This window comes from Heterodontus francisci, chromosome 1 (genome assembly GCF_036365525.1).
Source record: "Heterodontus francisci isolate sHetFra1 chromosome 1, sHetFra1.hap1, whole genome shotgun sequence".
NCBI classification, from domain to species: domain Eukaryota; kingdom Metazoa; phylum Chordata; class Chondrichthyes; order Heterodontiformes; family Heterodontidae; genus Heterodontus; species Heterodontus francisci.
The window spans coordinates 97,273,661-97,289,164 of record NC_090371.1 but is presented as its reverse complement, the minus strand read 5'-3'; the positions used below and the strand labels follow the sequence as shown (position 1 = coordinate 97,289,164).

General features: G+C 41.7%; 1 protein-coding gene across 1 annotated transcript in view; it reads left to right on the top strand.

Annotated features, from left to right (window-relative positions):
• mcidas (multiciliate differentiation and DNA synthesis associated cell cycle protein) overlaps positions 1 to 15,504 on the top strand; it is a 33,295-nt gene that overhangs the window by 2,156 nt on the left and 15,635 nt on the right. Inside the window, exon 4 of the mRNA XM_068054463.1 lies at positions 14,536 to 14,605. Within this exon, the coding sequence (XP_067910564.1) occupies positions 14,536 to 14,605 (70 nt within the window). The remainder of the gene's footprint in view (positions 1 to 14,535; positions 14,606 to 15,504) is intronic.

The window sequence follows — 15,504 nt, the reverse complement described above, 5'->3', positions numbered from 1 at the left end:
GTGGCTTTCCTTTTAGCTGCACCAGAGGATAACTAAGTTTCCAGAAAAAATGAAAAGGGGCAGAGATCCATTATGTCAAGTCTCAGTCTCCACTGGGATTTCCAGCATTGCCCTGAGTCGCAGTGAATAGGCAAATGCCTGAAATAGGTGCAAATGTTAGTACTGAGATGAGGTGGCAGGTGGAGTTCACAGCTATTATGCCTCAATTTCTGCTGCATCTGACTGTGGGGTGCCCACACACAGAACTGTGGAGGGTCAGGGACAGTGGATGGGGGTAGTGGCAACCTAAACATGGAAACACATTGCTGACAGCTTTTTCTACTGGTACTTTGCTCCATAGCACAAGTCTTGGGCCTACAGTCCCTCTGGCTGTTGTTCTCCAGCAGCTGTTGAGAGGCCCCAGAGGCTAGTGGCCAGAAATGCCACTACATGCTTGTCATGCCTGCAGCTGAACTTTGTTTCCTCCCACCTGCTCCCAGTGTAAGGCTTTGCCAGGGGAGAACTTGTTCTAAAGGTAGGAAATGTTGGTGCCTTGTGTTCCTTACAGATGCAGTGTACCTCTGGGGCACTGTGCCTCTCTTGTGCCTAATGGTGGTGGGAGAGGAAAATTGGCCCTGCATGTTAAGTTTTATTGTCACTGTGTTCTAAGCAGACTGTTTGACTGCTGAATCTATGCAGTGATTCTGTAATTTGTTCAGCTAATGCTAGTCATCAGGGGAGTATTCATTCCGAGCACAATGAACAGCATAAATAGGAACAGTGCTCGCAAAATGGGTGGTTATTGTTTGGGCCATTACATTGAAAGGTGATCTTGAACTTTTCATTCCTGGGGATCCAGTAATTGCAAAAAGAAAAGTTTAATAGTGTGGTCAGTTATGGCCCAGGAATATAGGTACAATTTCATTGTAAGATACAATAGATACAAAATTCAGAATGATAATTCTCACTTTTATGCCACGTTTCATTGTATGTGTTCTAACAAGTTAGTCAAGTATGACCTCAAATAAGAACAGTACATGCTGAAATTATGCAACAGATTTTTTAGCATCTAAAGAGAAAAGGCAATTAGGGATGGGCAACAAATGCTGGCCTAGCCAGTGATGCCCACATCTTGTGAAAACATAAAAAAACTTAATATTGTATATATTGATTGCGTTGTATCCTGATAACCAACTGTTGGTAGAAGATAATTTTACACTTTTGCTATTATAGTGAGGGCAAAGTATGTTGTGTTAAAATTAGTCCCTTCACATATACCCTCCTTTTCATCATCCTACATAAATCTGCAAAGTAGCCTGATAGTTGATGTCTTACTATTAGGCTTGTCACTGGCCAAGGAGGAAAATAAAGTGATAAGAGAATAAAAGCTCCCACTGACAAATGCTAAAAATGTGGATGGGTTGGAGTGAGTCCTATTCAGATTCAGATGATAGTTATAAACTGTTTAATTTCACTCTAAGTTATCCATTAATCTTTCTATAATCACTGCTAGGTCTCCATTACTGATCCTGTACTCTTCCTGGATTGTCTATGATGCTCTATATAATCACTCCCAACGACCACTGTGCTCCACATTTTCTTCCAGGGTATTTCATATTTTATGCAAAGTATTATCCAGGATACAAAGTATTAATCAATGGTCAGCTGTACAAAACCCTGGTTAGACCTCACTTGGAGTACTGTGAGCAGTTCTGGGCACCATACCTTAGAAAGGATATATTGGCCTTAGAGGGAGTGCAACGTAGGTTTACAAGAATGATACCCGGACTATGGGGGCTAAGTTACGAGGAGAGATTACACAAATTAGGTCTGTTTTCGCTAGAATTTAGAAGGTTAAGGGGTGATCTGATCGAAGTTTTCAAGATATTAACAGGAAAAGACAGGTTAAATAAAGATAAACTATTTCCATTGGTTGGAGATTCTAAAACTAGGGGGCATAGTCTAAAACGTAGGACCAGACCGTTCAGGAGAGATGTTAGGAAGCACTTCTTCACGCAAAGGGTGGTAGAGGTTTGGAACTCTCTCCCACAAACAGCAGTTGAAGCTAGGACAGTTGTTAATTTTAAATCTGAGACAGATATTTGTTAAGCAAAGATATTAAGGGATATGGGCCAAAGGCAGGTATATGGAGTTAGGCCGCGGATCAGCCATGATCTCATTGAATGGCGGGACAGGCTCGAGAGGCTGAATGGTCTACTCCTGTTCCTATCTTTCTATCTTCCTATGTTCCTATATTCCTATGTCCTTTGAACAAAGGTACATATAACTTGTTTTACAATAAACATATGATAGTGCAAATAAATAAAAAGCAAAAAGCTCCATCCAAATGCTGAAAACCTGAAACGAAACAGAAAATACTGGAAATGCAAGCCAGTCAGCATTAGTGAAGAGAACAGACAAGTTAATGTTTTGGCTGTAACCCTTCATCAGAACTTCATCAGTTGTGTGTATTTGGGATTGTTTTCTCTCGAGCTTTCCTATCAACATTAAACACCTCAATTAGCTTTGTTGGGATATAATAAATGGATTCCCAGGGAATGGCATTGGGTCCTCAGATTTTCACCACATTTATCAATGACCTGGGTGAAGGAATAGAAAGTTGCATGTTTGCAAATTACCCTAAAATAGCACCTCAATAAGATCACCTCATAATCTTCTATACTAAGGACATGCAAAACTAGTCTATGCAATCCATCCGCATAATTTTACTCCGGTGAATCTATGCTGCACCCCCACTAAGGCCAACATATCCTTTTATTTTAATTTGTTCATTTGTGAGTGTAGCTGGCAAGGCCAGCATTTGTTACACAACCTAATTGCCCTTGAGAAGGTGGTGGTGAGCTGCCTTCTTCAACTGCTGCTGTCCTTGGGGTGTAGATAAACTAACAGTGCTTTTAGGAAGGGAGTTCCAAGATTTTGACCCAGCAACAGTGAAGGAACTGCGATATGGTTCCAAGTCAGGATGGTGTGTGGCTTGGAGGGGAACTTGCAGGTGATAATGTTCCCATATGTCTGCTGCGCTTGTCCTTCCAGGTGGTAGAGATAACAAGGTTTGGAATGTGCTGTTGAAGGAGTCTTGGCGAGTTGCTGCAGTGCATCTTGCAGCTACAGTGCGCCAGTGAGGGAGCAAAGGAATATTTAAGGTAGTGGATCGGATGCCGATCAACAGGGTTGTTTTGTCCTGGATGGCATTGAGCGTCTTGAGTGTTGTTGGAGCTGCACTCATCCAGGGAAGTGGAGAGTATTCCATCACACGCCTGACTTGGGCCTTGTAGATGGTGGACAGTCTTTGGGGAGTCAGGAGGTGAGTTACTCGCTGCATAATTCCCAGCCTCTGACCAACATTTGTAGTCACAGTTTTTATATAGCTGGTCCAGTTAAGTTTCTAGTCAATGGTAATCTCCAGGGAGGTTGGCAGTGGAGGATTCAGCAATGGTAATGCTGTTGAATGTCAAGAGGAGATGGTTAGATTCTTGTTGGAAATTGTCATTGCCTGGCACTTGTGTGGCGTGAATGTGACTTGCTACTTATCAGTTTAAGCCTGAATGTTGTCCAGGTTTTGCTGCATGTGGGCACAGTCTGCTTCATTATCTGAGGGGTTGTGAATGGTGCTGATCACTGTGCAATCATCAGTCAACATCCCCATTTCTGACCTTATGATGGAGAAAAGGTCATTGATGAAGATACTACACTGAGAAACTCCTGCAGTGATGTCCCGGGACTGAGATGATTAACCTCCAACAACCACAACCATCTTCCTTTGTGCTAGGTATGACTCCAATCAGTGGACAGTTTTCCCCCTGATTCCCAGTGACTCCAGTTTTGCTAAGGCTCCTTGATGCCATACTTGGTCAAATGCTGCCTTGATGTCAAGGGCGTTCACTCTCACCTCACCTCTTCAGTTCAGCTCTTTTGTCCATGTTTGAACCAAGGCTGTAATGAGGTCGGGAGTTGAGTGGCCCTGGCGGAACCCAAACTGAGCGTCACTGAGTAGGTTATTGCTAAGCAAGTGCTGCTTGATAGTTCTGTCGATGACACATTCCATCGCTTTGCTGATGATCGAAAGTAGACTGATAGGGTGGTAATTGGCCAGATTGGATTTGTCCTGCTGTTTGTGAACAGGATGTATCTGGGCAATTTTTCATATTGATTGGGTAGATGTCAGTATTGGAGCTGTACTAGAATAGCTTGGCTAGGGGCACAGCTGGTTCTGGAGCATAAGACTTTAGTATTACAGCTGGAATGTTGTCAGGGCTCATAGTCTTTGCTTTATCCAGTGTGTCAGCCATTTCTCGATATCACCTGGAGTAAGTCGAATTGGCTGAAGACTGACATCTGTGATGCTGGGGACTTCAGGAGGTGGCCGAGATGGACCAACCACTTGGCACTTTTGGCTGAAGATGGTAGCAAGTACTTTAGCCTTGTTTGTCTATTGCACTTAATGTGCTGGGCTCTCCCAGCTTCGTGGATGGGGATGTTTCTGGAGCCTCCTTTGGCAGTTAGTTGTTTCTTGAGATGCAATGCTTAGAACCAAACTCAGTATTCCAAATGGGATCTTACTTCCCTTTATATTCCAGCCCCCTTAAGATAATGGTCAACATCCCATTAGACTTTTTAATTACTTTTTGTACTTGTGCACTAGTTTTCAGTGATTTTTGTTCATAGACAATAAATCCCTCTGCTCCTTCACAGCTCCTAGTCTCTCACAATTAAGAAAATAATCTGATTGTCTTTTAGAAGGTGGATAACCTCATACTCCCCCATATTAAACTCGGTTTGCCACAGCTTTACTCATTGCAAGGTCTAAGTCCCTTTGTAAATTCTGCTGTTTTCAGCACTACTTACTGTGTCAACCAGCTTAGTGTCACCTACAAAGATGCAATTTTCTATTCTTTCACCCAGGTCATTGACAAATGTGGTGATAAGCTGAGGACCCAGTACACTTTCCTGGGGAATCACATATGTTACATTCCTACAAAGCTAGGTGAGAATATACACTCTGAGGAGGATACAAAGAGGCTGCAAAGAGATGCAGCCAGATTAAGTGATTGGGCAAAAGATGGCAGATGGAGAATAATGTGGGGAAGTGTGAGGTTATTCACTTTGGTAATGAGAATAGGATAGCAGAGTATTTTTTAAAAGGCATGAAACTTTTAAATATTGATATTCAGAGAGACTTAGGTGTACCATACAAGGAACACAGAAAGTTAGCATGCAGGCACAGCAAGCAGTAGGAAGGCAAATGGCATATTGGCCTTTATTGCAAGGGCATTGGAGTACAAGAATAAGGAAGTCTTGTTACAATTGTATGAGGCTTTGGTGAAACCACACCTGGAATACTGTGCACAGTTTTGGTCTCCATATCTAAGGAAGGATATACTTGCCTTGGATAGTAGATAAGCTGCTAGGCCCAGATGAAACATATCCCATGCTGTTCAGGGAAGCAAGGGAGGAAATAATGGAGGCTCTGACCATCATTTAAAGATGTAGTGCTGGAGGACTGCTAACTTTGTGCCATTGTTTATAAAGGGAGGAAGGAATAGACCAAGAAATTACAGGCCAGTCAGCCACACCTCAGTGGTATGCAAATTATTGGAAAAAGTTCTGAGTGACAGTGTTAATCATCAGTTAGAAAGGCATTGATTAATCAAGAACAGTCAGCTTTAGGATTTGTAATGGAAAGGTCGTATCTGATGAAACTGATTCAATTTTTTGAGGAGATAACATGGAGGATTGATGAGAGTGTTGCATATGATGCAGTCTATATGGATTTTAGAAAGGCTTTTGACAAGATCCCACATGGCAGATTTGTCAGGAAATTAAGAATCCATGGAATCCAAGGGAAAATGGCAAGTTGGATCCAAAATTGGCTTAGTGGCAGGAAGCAAAGGGTAATGATTGATGGGTGTTTTTGTGACTGGAAAGCTTTTTCCAGTGGGTTCCACATGTTTAGTACTAGGTTCCTTGCTCCCTTGCTTTTTGTAACATGTATCAATAATTTAGACTTAAATGTAGGAGGCATGATTAAGAAGTTTACAGATGATATTGGCTGTGTGGTTGATAGGCACCAAGGTTTCTGTTGTTTATTGAGCTTAAAGCATGTGACATCCAGTAAAGGTTTGTTTTCAAACAAGACCTCTCAGTGACCCTTCAAACAAAAACAAAGTCCAACATCCATGGAATCTCCCCAGTCTTAAATGAACCCATCTCCACAATTCTAACATACGAATCCTAAAAAAAATTGAAAAAGAAGCACTTTCTTAACAATATGGTTATTAATACTTCTTCACTGTTGTACTCTATGCCCCTTTTTATAAAACTCAAAATTTATTAATCTTTTGTAAGGCTTTATCTATATTTTCATTTTCAGGGAATTATCAATTTAAGCCTCCAGGTCTTTCTGTTCTTTTACACCCTTCAACATTTTCCAATTCTTTGTTAGTCCACCCAAATGATATTGCCTCACAATTATACACATTAAATTCCATCGGCCACCTGCCTACCCATTCCAGTAAGTTGCCTGTAATTCCCTGAAATCTTTCACAATCCTCCTTGTAGTTTGATAAAGAACAAAAAAGAACAAAGAACAAAGAAAATTACAGCACAGGAACAGGCCCTTTGGCCCTCCAAGCCTGCGCCGATCCAGATCCTCTATCTAAACATATCGCCTATTTTCTAAGGGTCTGTATCTCTTTGCTTCCTGCCCATTCATGTATCTGTCTAGATACATCTTAAAAGATGCTATCGTGCCCGCGTCTACCACCTCCGCTGGCGACGCATTCCAGGCACCCACCACCCTCTGCGTAAAGAACTTTCCACGCATATCCCCCCTAAACTTTTCCCCTCTCACTTTGAACTCGTGACCCTTAGTAATTGAATCCCCCACTCTGGGAAAAAGCTTCTTGCTATCCACCCTGTCTATACCTCTCATAATTTTGTACACCTCAATCAGGTCCCCCCTTAACCTCCGTCTTTCTAATGAAAATAATCCTAATCTACTCAACCTCTCTTCATAGCTAGCGCCCTCCATACCAGGCAACATCCTGGTGAACCTCCTCTGCACCCTCTCCAAAGCATCCACATCCTTTTGATAATGTGGCGACCAGAACTGCACGCAGTATTCCAAATGTGGCCGAACCAAAGTCTTATAGAACTGTAACATGACCTGCCAACGCTTGTACTCAATACCCCGTCCGATGAAGGAAAGCATGCCGTATGCCTTCTTGACCACTCTATTGACCTGCGTTGCCACCTTCAGGGAACAATGGACCTGAACACCCAAATCTCTCTGTGCATCAATTTTCCCCAGGCATTTGATAAGGTCCCCCATGGTAGACTTATGGAGAAAGTCAGGAGGCATGGGATAGTGGGGAATGTGGCCAGTTGGATTAAGAATTGGCTAACTGATAGAAGGCAGAGAGTGGTCTTAGATGGTAAATACTCAGCCTGGAGCCCAGTTACCAGTGGCGTGCCACAGGGATCAGTTCTGGGTCCTCTCCTGTTTGTGATTTTTGTTAACGACTTGGATGAGGAAGTCGAAGGGTGGGTCAGTAAATTTGCAGATGATACAAAGGTTGGTGGAGTTGTGGATACCGAGGAGGGCTATTGTCGTCTGCAAAGGGACTTGGATAGGTTGCAGTGCTGGGCTGAAAAGTGGCAGATGGAGTTTAACCCTGAAAAGTGTGAGGTCGTCCATTTTGGAAGGACAAACATGAATGCAAAATACTGGGTTAACGGTAGGGTTCTTGGGCATGTGGAGGAGCAGAGAGACCTTGGGGTCTATGTGCATAGATCATTGAAAGTTGCAACTCAAGTGGATAGGGCTGTGAAGAAGGCATATGGGGTGTTAGCGTTCATTAGCAGAGGGATTGAATTTAAGAGCCGTGAGGTGATGATGCAGCTGTACAGGACCTTGGTAAGGCCTCATTTGGAGTACTGTGTGCAGTTCTGGTCGCCTCATTTTAGGAAGGATGTGGAAGCCTTGGAGAGGGTGCAGAGGAGATTTACCAGGATGTTGCCTGGAATGGAGAATAAGTCTTACGAGGAAAGGCTGAACATTCTAGGCCTCTTCTCATTAGAAAGGAGAAGGATGAGGGGTGACATGATAGAGGTTTATAAGATGATCAGGGGAATAGATAGGGTAGACAGTCAGAAACTTTTTCCCCGGGTGGAGCAAAGCGTTACAAGGGGTCATAAATTTAAGGTGAAGGGTGGGAGATATAAGGGGGATGTCAGGGGAAGGTTCTTTACCCAGAGAGTGGTCGAGGCATGGAATGCCTTGCCCGGGGAAGTTGTTGAGTCAGAAACTTTAGGGACTTTCAAAAGGCTTTTGGATAGGTATATGGATAAAGGAGAATGATGGGGTATAGATTAAATTGTCCTTGACAGAGGACAAAGGATCGGCACAACATTGTGGGCCGAAGGGCCTGTTCTGTGCTGTATGTTCTATGTTCTATGTTCTATGACTTGTCCATTTACTGTATAGTTCACTCTTGAATTGGATCTTCCAAAATGCATCACCTCGCATTTTCCCTGATTGAACTCCATCTGCCATTTCTCTGCCCAACTCTCCAATCTATCTATATTCTGCTGTATTCTCTGACAGTCCCCTTCACTATCTGCTACTCCACCAATCTTAGTGTCGTCTGCAAACTTGCTAATCAGACCACCTATACTTTCCTCCAAATCATTTATGTATATCACAAACAACAGTGGTCCCAGCACGGATCCCTGTGGAACACCACTGGTCACACGTCTCCATTTTGAGAAACTCCCTTCTACTGCTACTCTCTGTCTTCTGTTGCCCAGCCAGTTCTTTATCCATCTAGCTAGTACACCCTGGACCCCATGCGACTTCACTTTCTCCATCAGCCTACCATGGGGAACCTTATCAAACGCCTTACTGAAGTCCATGTATATGACATCTACAGCCCTTCCCTCATCAATCAACTTTGTCACTTCCTCAAAGAATTCTATTAAGTTGGTAAGACATGACCTTCCCTGCACAAAACCATGTTGCCTATCACTGATAAAGCTCCTACTTCTGTGTCATTAGCGAATTCCAATGTTTTGCCGACAATGCTAAAGTCGTGATGATCTATATACATCAAAAACAAAAGTTGAACCAGCATTGGTCCATTGGGAAGATCACTTGCAATCCTTCTCCAATCTGAGCAACATCCATACTGCTACATTTTCTCTTAAAGCAAACTCTTGAATTCCTGTGACACAACTTGCTGAATGGCTTCTAACAATCTATGTACATGACTGTGCTTCTGTCATTTTATCTATCTAATTAGTCACTTCTTCAAAAAATTTCCAAAAGTGCCTTTCCAATCCATGTGGTCTGCCCTTTGAATTTCTAAATGCTTACTAATGTTATCTCAAATTATGGATTCTAAAAGTTTGACTACAACTGACATTAAATTAGCTGATATATCCAGTGTATCCTTCTCTCCTTTCTTGGAGTCCCAAGTCTCCCTACTTTCTAAGATATGGAACTCATTTATCCATCTGTAAGGATAAAAGGTTGAGTGAACTCTGCAAAGATTTGATCCGGGGCAAGTCCAATGCTCAACCAACTAAACTCCTATGGCTACATGTTTAATTCCTTTTAGTGTTTGGAAATGCTGCTGAAAGCTAGAAAGGAAATACAGTGTTCAAATGGTTAAAGTCGTTAAGTCCTTGCTAGTCCATCAGACACACATGATCAGAAAATTGAAAAACTAACTAGATTTTTTAAATTATGGAGGTAGGTTGCATAGACTAGGTTTGTAGCACTGTGAGTATAGAAGATTAAGATCTAATTTGAAGTGTTTAAAATGCTTAAAGGAGTTGATAGGGTAGATAGAGAGGAACTATTTCCTTTGGCGTACGTCCAAAACAAGGGAACATAACCTTAAAATTAGAGCTAGGCCATTTGGGGGTGATGCCTGGAAGCACTTCTGCAAACAAAGGGCAGTGAAAATTTGAAGCTCGCTCACCCCAAAAAACTTTTGAGGCTAGGTCAATTGAAAATTTCAAAATTGAGATTGATAGGTTTTTGTGAGGCAAAGTGAGAAAAGTTATGAAACCAAGGTGGATAAATGGAGTTAAGATACTGATCACCCATGATCTAATTGAATGGCAGAACAGGCTCAAACGGCTGAATGGTCTACTCCTATCCTTATGTTCCTCTGTTTACTTTAGTGGAGCCGACTTCTTAAACGGAAAATCTAACTAATGGTTTACCTGCTTTTCAAAACATATGCAAAAAATGCATCCCAGTTGCAAATAACAATGAAAACTCCTTGATTGTGTTGTTACTTACCTGTCAGCTGATATCTGGAAGCTGCTGTATATTTCACAACAGAATGTACAGAGTGAAGAGGTTGCTTTGAAATCCTCGAGTGAGTTTAGCATGACAGCAATCTGCAAATAAATATCAATAGCACAGCAGAACTGCTCTGTAACCCACATGTCAACACTTCTGTTTTAATACCTGCCTCTCTGTTGCTAAAGATACAACATCGAGCAGCTGAACTGGAGAATGAGCCAGATTGTTTCAGTGCACTTCTTTTCTTGTGTTTTATACTAACTGGTGTACAATTTCACCACAGACTTACTGGTACTGAGTTATTTCCATATTGAGTTGCAGACAAATTTTGGTTCCCCATAGAGATAAAAATATTATGTATGAAACATTTCAGGAAAGCAATTTATGATATAATTAAATAAAGTAAGATGCAATTATATCTCAGAAAGGTACTTTACATTCAAACTGTTTTAATCAGGGCTAATATTCTTTCTTATTGCCAATATTAACAACTAAACCTGAAAGCAATAAGCACAGAGAGGAAGCTTGCAACAAAATTGGTTACAAAGATTGATTGGAGATTCTCCCTGTATTCTAGGTCCAGGAGTATTGCCCAAATTGTGAGGCCCAAATCCAAGCAATCGGATTCTATTTGTATTCATGCTTATTTTTCACTAGGCTGCCCTATTTCAATTTTATGAGCTGGAAACTTGAAAATGACGGTTCATGACTATGTTGCCTTATTGGTGGATAAATCCTAAATCAGAATACAAAGATGTTAGCAGCAATTTGAGATATATAAGTAAATTAATCAATAATTCAAAACAAAAGTCCAAGTTAACACTGGAAGTATGCTTATAGATCTTTAGGACAGCATTCGAAGAACGATAATTCTTTCTATGAAGAGATAAGAAGGTTATGCAAGACCAGAAAAGTTATTTCGATAGAACACTTCGATCAACCTAATATAAACAGGGAATACCCAAGTGGTTTAGAGTTAAAGTTGATAAAGTAATGCATGATTGCTTCTTGACCCAGTGCATTGAGGAATCCTTGAGAGGCATCACTTATCTTGATCTGGTTTTCATTAATGAGACAGAACGTGTGCAGGAAATGGAAAACTTCACACAGGGACGATGACTGCAAAGTAATAAAGTTCAGCATGATCTGGGTGTCAGTAATAACTAAGACCGCGTGCCAGGTATATAACTTTAAAAGGCTAAATTCAATGAAATGAAGAAACAGCTAAAGCAAATAAACAGGGGTAGGTTATTCAATAACACTTCAGTAGAAGACAATTGGGACACCTTCAAAGGTATAATGCTAAGCATGCAGGATAAACACAATTTTAGACTAAACAAATGTGGCCCTAAATGGATTAAAAAGCAATTAGGAGTGACATAAAGAGGAAAACTATCTTTATAAATCCTGCAGGGGAAAAAGAAAAGCAGCTCATTGAGTTGAATGTAAGAAAATACAGAATACATTGAAAGGGTTAGCAGAGGGGCAAAGAGAGAACTGCAAGAAGGTAAAACATCTGAGGCCAAGCAGAACAATAATAAAATCTTTCAGTACAACAACAGCAAGTGGGATTCTGTTTTAGTTTTTAATTCCATTCTCCCTTTGCTGTAGGGGGTCACTCACAGCAGTACTGATCCACCAGGATCCATCAGGTTGACTTCCATTATCTGTACCAAATACTGATTCTTCACCTGTGAACCTAGACAGTGATATGTGCAAGCTATTCCACTATGAAGGGTATCACAGCAGAGATGCATTCTATCCTCATTTATTATTCACTTCCCACAGTTTTCAGCAGGAGTCACTGGATTTATCAGAACCAGGAATCCTGGCTGATTATTCCTGATACTAACCCAGGGTATATCAATGCCAATTGTAGTGCCCAATATTGCTGCATGCCTGAGATCACGTAAGTTAGCCTGGACCATGGATGGCACCTGTGTTCCTCTAAGTCTGTATAGCTCAGTTTCACACCACATGGTGCAGTTAACCCATTGGGGTGAAGGTGGTGGCTCACCATTGGGATTATTGTTATACAAGCTCTAATCTTTATCATTAGATGGTGGAAGTGTTGCAATTGGCATCAGCTCCACTGAAAAGAAAGGAGAAAATCAGCCAAGGTCATGATCCAGAGACTTCTGTAGTGCAGCGTGCAGATGTGGATGTCTGGTAAGAATAGAATAGGTGCAATCCTGCTGGCTGTCCACACTCACTGAATACACTGAAGAGTGGTTACTTGAACAGGGCAGTCTACCTTAAAGAAGAGCCAGCCTCATCAGGATAAGAGTGAAGAAAATTGCAGTTTTTAAAAAAAGCTTCAATACATCAAGAATATTTTCCAACTTCCTGGTTATCTTCCATGTTAAGAATGAGCAGATGAGGTTATATGGGCTCAACCACTGACATGGTTTCTTTCATCTGAGCTCAGCTGCTTTCCCTTTCATTAGAAAGCTCAATACCATCAATTCCCACCATCACCAGTGTACCATAACTGCAGTGTGTACTGTCTACAGAATGCACTGCAGCAAGTCGTGTGACCTACACCTCCCAGAGGGCCAAGGGCAGCAGATGGATGGTAAGACCATCACCTCCAAGTTCTGCTCCAGGTCTGACACCATCCTGACTTGGACATATCCTTGCAGGTTGAAAATCCTGGAACTCCCTACCTAACAGCACTGTGAGAGCACCTTTGCTTCACAGGCCACGGCAGTTCAAGAAGACCTTAGGGCAACTCGATATGGGCAATAACTGCCAGCTTTGCCACCGAAGCCCAAATCCTGAGAATGAATAAAACAAAACATTGGAAGGAGCTGCAGAACACATTGGAGTGGTGGGATTAGGAGGAGGACTGAAAGAGCAGTTTGATTGAAGTCGACAAGAAAATGAAGTACCCTTGAAAGTCCATCAGTCTCTGTGATAACTAGTGGCGTATTATAAAGCTCGTGTTCCAGAGTACGCGGGAGACAGGAAAGCTTTTTAACTTCTCACAGGGTATGTAATTAATCAAAATTTGACCCAAAAAAAGCCATGCGCCGAGGGAAGAAGGAATTGGATCATGCACCTGTGAGCGCTTCCTTGCTTAGAAAGTTTGCATTCGGTAAATCTGGGCACACTCGGGCTCCGGGGTGTGGCAGAAATGTTGCCTGGAGTCAGTGCCAAGTCAGGTTAATCTTTGGTAGTGTTTAAGTGTGAAGGTATTTGCTGGGGCCAGCTATGGTGTGGTTGGCTCGTGTGGCTGTCCTATTGAAATGAAGCAGGCTGGCTGTACAGTGGCTGCTGCGGAGACGATTGGCAGTTAGCGAAACGCGTGCTATCCAATGCGATCAACTCAGGCCACTGCAGTGCTTCAAGCTATTGATCAATATTATCAGTGTACAGATAGATACTACTCAACACCGAGTTCAATCTTACAGTGGGACAGAGCGCTAGGGAACTGATCACTTTAAGGGGGACTCGTTGTATTTGCAGGTCTATCATTACTTTTCCACTTTCATAGATCATTCTCAGTTTAATCTTTGCTGTTTGCATACTGCAATTGCAGTCAGGCCAACCGCTGCTGTGTTTACGTGAACAGATACAGCAAGCAGTTTGCCTTGGCTGGTACTATTAAAAAGTAGTAACAGACTCTTGTAGACAAATAAAAGATCACCGGCAGCTCTTCTAATGGCACTCCAAACCTGTTCCATGCAATTTCCTCAATGGGCATTTGAATTCCAGGTATGTTCGCTCTTAAATTTTTTTCATTTATGTTTAGGTTTTGGTTTATTATATGTGCACAGTATTTATGTGCATATATATAATACACATAAATACACACACAACAGAAACTTGCATCATTGTAGTGTTTAGTGCAACATACATGAGAGAGCATTTCAGACAGGAGAAATTGATGCCAGCATTAATAAGAGAGTTAGGGGACATGACCAAAGCATAGTCAAAGGAATCGATTTGAGAAATTGGGGAGAATGGTATCAAGGTTTAGAGAGATCATTCCAGAGAGGGCTGACAGTGGAGGAGGTGGCAGAGAGAGGACCGGGTGAGGCTATGATGGGATCTGGAAAGGATGGGGAGGAATGTGACACAAACAGCAACTTAATTAACAATGAATTACAACACATAAACCATCTTAACACTTCCTTGTATTAAATAATACCAGAGTAAACTGTAATCATTATTTGGGGATGCGATTTCATTACCAAGAATGAATTTCTTTTTTGCAGAATCAGCCACTAGAAGAAGCATCGGAGTTTGACCTGCAAGATTTCAAGGATGTTGATATTATTATGTGCGGTAAGTACATTTAATGTCATGTGCATCCATGAAAACCATCAGAAAGTGCAACAGTTTTAGAGGAATTTTGATTACACATAAATGCTGTTCCCATGTCCTCATCAGTCGTTGCCATTGGAAACAAAGGAACACATTGGTGAAAGATATAACAATGAGCACGTTTTCTAAAAAGAAACACACAGCATGCCTGAACTTGCTGGTTCATTACATCTGTGGTCATTTTATGACAGTCTGCCAAAGGTCAGAACATTAAGGCGATGAAAGTTTAGAGGAGATGTTTCTGAAAATATTGCAAAACGATTTCCAATTAACCTTGATCTTTCTTAGCCACCTCGTACACACAAGCCTGAACTATTGTTAAAATAATCCGGAAACAGAAACGATAAACACCTTACTCTATGACACAAATTACTTTCAAAACATTTGACGAAAACCTATAGTTAGAGAGGAACAGGGAGCACCCTCGGCATTGATGTAGAATACAATCATTATTGCGATTCATTATTACAGAATTAAGGACACCATGCAAATATATTTGATACGGAATGTTTCTCGACATGCCCACACGCCCCACAGTAAAGACGAAATGTCCACAATTTCAGCTGCAATGAGTGTACAGAGAGATTTCAAGCAGTACTGCTACTCTAGAACAATTCCTGCTTTATCACATCGAACCGCAACAACTGTAAATGAAATCATGCAATGCACAATAACTAACAGCCATTTCGGTGCATATGCCGATACAAAGCTTTTTTCCGGAGGGATGCACTTTGCCCAGTAATTTTCGAAACCAAGCGGAAAACCACATTTTCTACCTTGTCGTTCCTTCAAATCAGCGCCAACACAAGTGTCACCGGGGCTCCTTAACGCCCCCAGCGGTATCTCTGAAACAGGACGGA